Source organism: Mycothermus thermophilus (assembly GCF_041956435.1).
Source record: "Mycothermus thermophilus strain CBS 625.91 unplaced genomic scaffold VTJ04scaffold_7, whole genome shotgun sequence".
NCBI lineage: Eukaryota > Fungi > Ascomycota > Sordariomycetes > Sordariales > Chaetomiaceae > Mycothermus > Mycothermus thermophilus.
This window is the reverse complement of record NW_027191433.1, coordinates 94,226-102,865: the sequence shown is the minus strand read 5'-3', so window position 1 is coordinate 102,865 and position 8,640 is coordinate 94,226. Positions and strand designations below refer to the sequence as shown.

Below are 8,640 nucleotides of genomic sequence, written 5' to 3'. Positions count from 1 at the left end.
CAGGTCCTCGATTAATCAGTCAATGGTGACTTATACGGAGGTCATCATGACTGTAGTGGTAGCCCTGTTGTTGTTCATGATTGATGATGGTGATGCTGTTCTGGGTGTTGAAGTTCAAGTTGCATTGGCAGGCTCAAACCCAGATTGCGTGCTACTTACAGTGCGGGGCTGCTTCCCAAGTTCATCCCATCCACATCCGCCTGTCCACTGGTTGGCATTCATCCGATCTTGATGATCAAGACAAGACTGCAAGCCTTGGGATAACGCAGTTCGCGGCTCACACAATTGCGCGAAGATTGAGTGGTTTCGATCGGGGCATCTCACCAAAAGCACCTCTGTTAGTTTGCCGTGCGTAATATCAACCACAGGCGTGTCCGTGTTCATCCGAGATGGCTCGAGTGGCTCAAGTTGTATGTCGAATCGCAATGTCAACAATGTTGCCTCCTTCAAACTTGTACATTAAGCAGCTTCTGACCCCGTGACCAGGCAGTTGGACAATTGACATCGACGGCCAGCATGGCCCACAATCTGGCTCAATGCAGGCGCTTGGTCAGATCCGCCGTTCAAGCCGGGGCCAGGGCTCTCTTCCTCCCCGAGGCCAGCGATTACGTTGCCAGCTCCGCTGATGAGTCGGTGCGTCTTGTGAAATCAGTCCACGACAGCGAGTTTGTCCAGGGCCTACGACAAGAAGCACGCCGTGAGAGATTGCCTATCCACGTTGGGGTCCATGAGCCTGGGGATGACCCGCGCAAAGTCAAGAACACGTTGCTTTGGATCAACGAAAACGGCGACATTACCCAGAGGTATCAGAAGATTCACCTCTTTGATGTCGACATCAAGGATGGGCCGGTTTTGAAGGAAAGCGAGTGAGTAGCCCTGGGAGATTCCTGAAGTCATCTGGTAGTTCGCCTCACTCATTGCTGTCTGGCTTTAGCTCAGTAGAGCCCGGGATGGGAATCCTCCCTCCTTTCGACACTCCAGTGGGCAAGGTTGGCGCTGCCATATGTTTTGATGTACGCCCTCTCCGACAATCCTTCTCGCTCACTTCATGAAGGTCTGCTCACACTCACCTCTGCTCTCGCCAGCTTCGTTTCCCCGAGATTGGGCTCGCTCTCCGCCGCCAGGGAGCCGAAATCCTTACCTTCCCTTCAGCATTCACTGTCCCCACAGGTCGTGCTCACTGGGAGGTCCTGCTTCGTGCACGCGCCATCGAAACCCAAGCCTATGTCATCGCTGCTGCGCAGGTCGGCCGCCACAACGAGAAGCGTGTGAGCTACGGCCATAGCATGATCGTCGATCCTTGGGGACGGGTGTTGGCTGAGCTTGGCGGAGGAGAAGAAGAAACGGCCGGCAACGAGGGACCCGCCTTGGCCACGGCGGAGATCGATCTCGACCTGGTCGCGAAGGTTCGCGGGGAGGTGCCGTTGAGGCGGCGTACGTAAGTACTTTGACCCTTTCTATGCATTGGTTTGTTGGCAAGCGCTGACATGATGTAGCGATGTATATCCGGAAATCTGAGCATGCCGGTTGTTTTCTCCTCACGGCCTGTACATAAGAAGTTGCTCCGCTACATCGGAGGGCTGTAGGGCTTCCCTAAATGGGCTCGATTTCGCGCGCCTCCCTCACCCATTGGTTCGGGATATTTCTGCAGCCCTCTCCTCCCCGGTCTTGGCCGGAAACACAGCTACAACGTCAATTAACTTTGACGCCTCTAATTCCTGGAATTGTTCTTGAAACTCGGTGTGACCACAAGTCGCAGTGCTACTCCGGATATTAGCCGTTGACGTATACATACTTTGTAGAGCGCCCTGATGATCCACATACAATTATTTGTTCTGCATCTTGGATAACTGACCTATGTTCAAGACGATCATCAACGACAGCATGACAGTGCCACTGAATTCTTGCGCGACATGTGATAGAATCAATCTACACGCACTGCAGTTCTCTCTATCCGGTCGAAGCATTTAATATCTGGTGGCAGCCTCAGACCCCTGGATAAATTGAGATCACATTAACATTCGCTTGACTCCCAGCCACTCTACCCCTCCGCATGCTTTGCGTCACCGGCGACTCGGCTCTTTCCGAGGAGGCTCGACTCTAAGGCCGCATACCTCCCCCACACCCGGTATTTAACAATATAGTCTTCATTCCGAGACTGGCTTGTCTTTCCCTTCCGTCCGGAGGAATGGGCTGGGCAGTCATAGCCGCCGGATGATGGTGATGTTGGATAGGGCGGGCAAGTCCCGAAGTATTTCCAGACGCCTTTGACCACGGGGATGACGACGATGCTAAACAATCCCCATTTAAACATATCCCCGCTTCAATATCCAGCTCAATCGACCCGGTTTCTATAGCGGTCGGTTGTTACATTATCATGTTGGTAAGCTATGTGCGCTACGCAACTCCGCCGCTCCGGGGATACGGAAGGCCCGCGCGTCTAATAGACTTGGATATAAGAAGACAACAAGCGCCCCTTGTGGACTGAGCTGTCAGGGCGTTCACATACCACGAGGCAGATAGACCGTTTCTGGAGTCCGATATCCCACCAGCCCAACCACCATGCACTTCACCAAGATCTTCTCGACCCTGGGCCTCGCCAGCCTCGCCCTGGCCGGCCCAGTCCAGGTTGCTGAGCGCCAGACCCAGAAGCTGCGGATCAGTAAGCACCTTACCCTGTTTCCATCCTCCCGCCGGTTCATCAGAGCTGACACCTCCTCCAGTGCCCCTCGGTGACAGCATTACGGAGATCACCTGCTGGCGCGCCTTCGTCTGGGACCAGCTGGCCGAGGCCGGTCTCGCCGACAAGGTGCAATATGTGGGCTCGCAGAACAGCAACCCGCAGGGCTGCCGTCCCAACACCCCCAACTGGGATCAGCACCACGAGGGCCACTCGGGTTGGCTGGCCATCGACATTGCCAACAACTACCTCGAGGGTTGGCTGCGCAGCACCCCCGCTGACATTGTCATGTTCATGCTCGGCACCAACGACGTCTTCCGCGGCCGCAGCACCAACGACATCATCAACGCCTACACTAAGATGGTCGAGATTATGCGCAGGAGCAACCCGCGCATGAAGATTATTGTGCGTCCTTACCTCCCTACCTACCACCTACGCTCTGGGCGATGACTCTGTCAATTGTTGAGTCTCCATTAACATTTCTTCCCCCTCTTGACAGGTCGACCTCGTCATCCCGCTGAGCTTCAACAACGCCCCGATCCAGCAACTCAACGCGCGCATCCCGCAGTGGGCCGCCTCGCTCAATACCACCGAGTCCCCCATCGTCATCGCCGACTGCTACACCGGCTTCAACTCGTTCAGTGACCTCCGCGACGGCGTCCACCCCAGCCTGTCGGGCGACCGCCTGATTGCCTCGCGCGTCGGCCCGCTGCTGCTTAACTATGTCCGCCAGGCTCTTGAGGAGCGCGGTCAGTAAGGGGTTGGGCTCAATTGGGTGTGTATATGGTGTGTGAAAAGGGGTTGGTGAGGCGGAATGTTGGAAAAGGGTAGGAAGGAAAATGGTGTAAATAACTGTGTGGAAAAGGAAATGTCTATGATTCATTTTGTTGTTTCCTTGACGGTCTCACGGTCAGCAGCACGATACTCCAGAGGTTGGTGTTGAGATGTGAGTGGGCCTGAGTGTAAGTCTGCCGGGGGTGCTCACCCTCCGCTGAGCTGCTCATGAACTTTCTTCCTCACTTACGAGCCCTACGCTGTACAATGCTGCCTAGGGATCGCAACCGTCTCCAGGATTCATGTGATTACTTGAGCTTTGCAGAGTTAGTCGGTTTCTACGTCGTGTCGACCAAGCCGCATACAGAAGGTTAATGGCGGGTTTGCGGGTCGTGATAGTTACACCCCCTGGAGTGAAGGCTGTCCAGCGGCCCGGAGACGACTTAGGGGGCGGAGTGGGCCGAACATGCGTCGCATGCGCGGGGAACCACCAGCGACCTCGACCACTTAAGATCCGGGGATTTGTGAGACATCTCGACATTCAAGAGGCTGTCCACTCAGCCGAGCATGGTGGTAAGGCTGGGGGATTCGACACAACCGCTTGATATAAGTAACACCCTCCTCCTTCTCCAACCACTGTCGTGACTTTCGCCGGCCATCATCTCACGTCCAAAATGGGTGCGCCGGCGGAAGACGTGAACTTCCGGTCGTTGGGACGGTCTTCCACGACGAAGACGCCGTCTTCTAAACCACGGCGCCACCTCCGCGTTGGAGCGTTGATACTCAGCCTTTTTGCTCTCAGTTATTTCACATTTCCTCTTCATGTGTTCTCCGATTTATCCTCGTCCCGTTCATCGGGCGAACAGGATGGAACCGGCGAGGATCCGATGAATCCCTGGCAATCAGTATGTTCGACCGTCAACATGTGTTCATCCCGAGTCTGTCGCTGACAAACGCACAGATAACGCCCAGCCCAGACCTCGGGTGGCACCCGTGTTATACGTTTTACAACCCAAACTTCCTCTGCGCCCGCCTGACTGTCCCCATGGACTACTCACGGCCGCTCAACTCGTCACGCTCAGTTCCCAAAGTCCACATCGCCTTGCTCCTCCTCCCAGGCCAAGGGACGTCTGCCTCCGCGCTCAATTCTACTTCTTCGCCCCAACCCAAACAGCCGCTTCTCGTCAACCCCGGCGGTCCAGGCGGTTCCGGCGTGCTGCTCAACCTGCTCCTTGGTCCGTCCCTACAAAAAGTGCTGGGCGCAGATCAGCCCGTGCTCGGCTTCGACCCGCGAGGGATCGCGTTCACGACGCCCCTGGCCGATTGCTGGGCCGTGCCTTGGACGACTTCAAGCTCGGGTCGGCGCACGGGCCCTGCAAACAACGACGATGACGAAGGGAACACGGCAGTCGGGCTGCTGCACCGCCTGGAATGGGAACGCGTCAACCAGGCATACGGCCTCATCAGCGAGGGCGAGCCGTGGATGCGGTACGTCGATTTGGCGCAGCGCGGTGTGGTTGAGCTGTGCCGGCGCCATGCCGAGAACGTTGAGGCGACAAAGGAGACGAAGGAAACCATCCTCCGCTGGGCTGGGACCAGACATGTCGCGCGTGATATGCTGTCCATCATCGATGCGTGGGATCGGTGGGTGTATGGACAGCGCCCTGCCGAGCACGCTGCCTCCAGCGGAGGACTTCGCGGCAAGCTGGTTTACTGGGGATTCTCGTATGGGACGTACCTCGGGGCGACGTTCGCCAAGATGTTTCCGGAGCGCGTGGGTCGGGTGATGCTGGACGGCGTGGTGGATGCTGTCGGCTACGAGGAGGCGGTTTGGCCGGAGAGTCTGGTTGATACAGACAAAGTGCTGGAGACATTCTTCAAGTTCTGCGCCGAGGCCGGGCGCAAGTGTGACTTGTACCGTAAGGGCGACTCGGCGGAAGACGTCAAGCGGAGGTATGAGGGCATCATGGACCGTCTAAAAACAGACCCTGTGACCTTCACACATCCCGATCACTTCTACCCGGTCGTGCTTCGCTACGGTCTGGTGAAGAATTTGGTCTTCAGCATCCTCTACCAGCCGATGCAGGGTTTCCCTCTGCTTGCCACATTCCTCAACTACATCTACGAGGGAGATTACCACATGCTCGGGCCTCTGTTCCAAGACGCGGAACTGCTCTGCACCTTGACTCACAATCCCCTGCTGTCGGAAACCATGTCCGATGCCCAACGGGCCATCATGTGCGGCGACAAGGCACAGCCGGTAAGTCAATCCATCCCAACTTCTCTTCGGAAATTCTTTAACTCACACGGCCCCCCAGATGAACATGACCCTCCCAGAACTCCGGGCCGGCTACGAGCGCATGTCCACCACCTCCCAATTCGCCGACATCTGGTTCGGCCTGATGGACAGATGCAACACCTGGGACCTAACCCATCCCCCCACCGACCCGTGGCCTGCGCACGGAACCTCCGAACAGATCGAGACGGCCAACCCTGTTCTTTTCCTCTCCAACACCTACGACCCGGTCACACCTTTGAGCGCGGCGGTGAAGATGGCGCGCAGGTTCCGCGGTGCCGGGCTCATCGAGCAGTTGGCGCAGGGCCATTGCACCATCGCCGCCGTGTCGCAGTGTACAGCGAGGGTGATCCGTGAGTACCTGGCCACCGGCGCGGTGCCGCCGATTGTTGTGTCGGAGGATGGAGAGACGTGGGAGACTTGTGCCGCGGATGAGGTTCCGTGGCGGGGTGTCGGGTCTGCTGCGGAGGTGGATGCGTGGACGGTGGAGGAGAGGGAGGTGGCGGAGGGGTGGCAGGAGATGAGGCGCGTGATGGGGAAGTTGGATTACTGGGGTTTTAGGGAGAAGGGGAGGGAGTTGGATGTTGAGAAGTTGACATTGTTGAAGAAAAGGTGAGACTGATGCGTTTACTATGGTAATACCCATTTGAAGCATATTGCTCGCACCTCAGCTGGAGTAGCTTTGTTGGGTCTTTGTAAGGAGGGCAAGAGGATTATCGTTTATACCCGCCAGTTTTTCAACAACGGTCTATATCCACGCTTTTATACCCATACTATCGCAGTAATAAGAACGATGCAACTTCCCTTGAACCTTGGATGAGGATTTCCCAAGCTGACAGCGCATTTCTATTGTTTAATATCCTCTATAGATCCCGTAACCCACCTCCACTTGTGTTACCCAGCCGTGTCTCCTGGCTGACTAGCCTCATCGCAGATGAGGCTGTTAATATGTGAGATGAGATTGACTTTCTCTCTTCAAGATTTCATGTCATAGTGTGGTAATTACTTCAACAGCATGAGCTCCCACCATAGCAAGGATCCCACCCAAGCCCTGATGGACCCCAATGACGGAAAAGTGTAGGTCACCGGTTGATATTCAGTGATCCACTCCGTATCGTTGATGACTTTTGCGTTGCCCATGTAATCTGGGAAGCAAGTGTCGGCTTGGGCGTCAGCAGCTTGCTCGAGATGGTCTACCAAAGCGTTTCATCACCGTCAATTCCTCTGCCCTGGGCCGTCCCGGCACGTCCAGCGTGGCTCCCGGGGAGGCAAGGCTATCGGGTCCATGAGACGAACTGCACTGGGACTTGTCGCCTAACAAAGAACTATGGGTGAGGGCGACGGGGCAATCTTCAGGCACACTACCAAGCTGGGGGACAGCTTTGGGACAGTCACGCGCCGCGTTTGCACGTATAGATCCATGGGTGCGCTGTTCTGGTCCGTGGAGTGGAGCACCTGGCCCTTTGGTGGCCTGTTGCTTCAAGCATACAATGCCCAATGCTGGGAGAGCCTGTCTTCAGTGCCGTACTGATGTGTTTGCAGGTTTGAGTTGAGCAATCACCCACATACCCACTTGTTAACTCCGTTAATCGTTCGCAAATAGTGAAGAGTCAGATAGAGACTGTCTCGTTCGAACTCGGTCGTTCGAAAATTGGCCCGGCAAGCCCAAGAGGGCGGCATACTCTTCAACAGATAACGCTTGTAATAATAGGTGCTTTACTCTGGTTGCTGAAGTGGCCGACGCCTAAGATGCTGATGGTTGTAGAGATGTCTGCGTTGTCTCCAAAGGACAGGAAATGTCGACAGAGACATGGTAGGCAGGTAAGGTAGTTATATACTGGGCATGAGGAAGAAAACTCTGTTGCTTTCACCATGTTATTGACTCTCTCCTGGCCACTGGCCTTTGACACGACAACCCTATCGGACACATCTCCGGGCTTCCAGGCGTATCTCTGAGGATCCTGAAACCGACTTGGCGAGCAACTTCGTGATCATGTGGTCTCAGAAACTCTCTGAATGGCAGAAGGCATTGGTGGTGGAAGTCTCAAGAAATGCAGCAAAATGATATCTGTCTTTTGCTGTGACTTTCTAAGACACCAGTTCTTAGTGGGGATCTCTCATATCAAAGGCACAGGGGGTCTCAAGGGAAAATAGTCAAAGAAGGGAACTGCGCCATCTTTTGCCACACAGCTCTAACTTGATTAAAGTAATGGACCCTATTATCATAGCAATTCTGATATCTGATCAAGAGTCCAATGAATCATAAGGCCGGAATCTCGGGGCTGACGGAGAAAAAAATACGGTCCAGGATCCTTTGTCCCCTCTGTTGGGAAACAAGCAAGCTTGCGTCCTGACATGTGTCAAGAACCTATGCTCAAACTAGGTATTGGTGAGGAAGCTTTCCAGGCTTCAGCAGGTCATCATTATTTTCGTCTTTCTTTGTCTTCCAAATGCTGAGCTTGGCCAGGTACGAGCTCGCCGAACCATGTACTGCTCCATCAGCCGAGCCCGCCCTTTTCACCCACCGTTATACTTTATCCCCTCACCTGCCCAATTCTTCCGTGGGGAAGGGGTGCCGAGGAGGCGCGTGATGCCGAGGTTCGATTCCTGGGGATTTACGGACAGCGGAAGAGAGTTGGAAATAGAGACGTTGACAGTGTTAAGGAAAAGCGGGGACAATAGACGTATTTCCGTCCTGGTGCAACTGTTTGTAATATCAGCGCGATTGAGCGTTTGTTGAGTTGTTATTATTCCTTCCTGTCCTTCATGCCATAGCAGAGCCAAAGACTGCGACGAAAAGCTCGAGTCCAACGCCACCTTTACCAATGCATACAGCCTTGACGCAGTAATGTCTATGGCATCCCAACGCGGCCAGTGTAAAGTTCTGCAG

At 55.0% G+C, this 8,640-nt stretch overlaps 3 protein-coding genes across 3 annotated transcripts; all 3 read left to right on the top strand.

Moving 5' to 3' along the window:
* Positions 1-389: 389 nt before the first annotated feature.
* On the top strand, positions 390-1,518 carry VTJ04DRAFT_9584 (uncharacterized protein; the record flags this gene model as incomplete). The annotated part of the gene is made up of 5 exons (XM_069368147.1): positions 390-410; positions 487-866; positions 935-1,013; positions 1,086-1,438; positions 1,497-1,518. The coding sequence occupies 5 exons, from the start codon at positions 390-392 to the stop codon at positions 1,516-1,518; spliced, it is 855 nt and encodes a 284-aa protein (XP_069214320.1).
* Positions 1,519-2,562: 1,044 nt separating this feature from the next.
* Positions 2,563-3,437, top strand: VTJ04DRAFT_9583 (uncharacterized protein; the record flags this gene model as incomplete). The annotated part of the gene is made up of 3 exons (XM_069368146.1): positions 2,563-2,662; positions 2,724-3,085; positions 3,180-3,437. 3 exons carry the CDS (start codon positions 2,563-2,565, stop codon positions 3,435-3,437), a joined length of 720 nt encoding a protein of 239 aa, XP_069214319.1.
* A 691-nt stretch (positions 3,438-4,128) lies between these two features.
* VTJ04DRAFT_9582 (uncharacterized protein) lies at positions 4,129-6,366 on the top strand (the record flags this gene model as incomplete). The annotated part of the gene is made up of 3 exons (XM_069368145.1): positions 4,129-4,359; positions 4,416-5,714; positions 5,773-6,366. 3 exons carry the CDS (start codon positions 4,129-4,131, stop codon positions 6,364-6,366), a joined length of 2,124 nt encoding a protein of 707 aa, XP_069214318.1.
* Between the last annotated feature and the right edge of the window lie 2,274 nt (positions 6,367-8,640).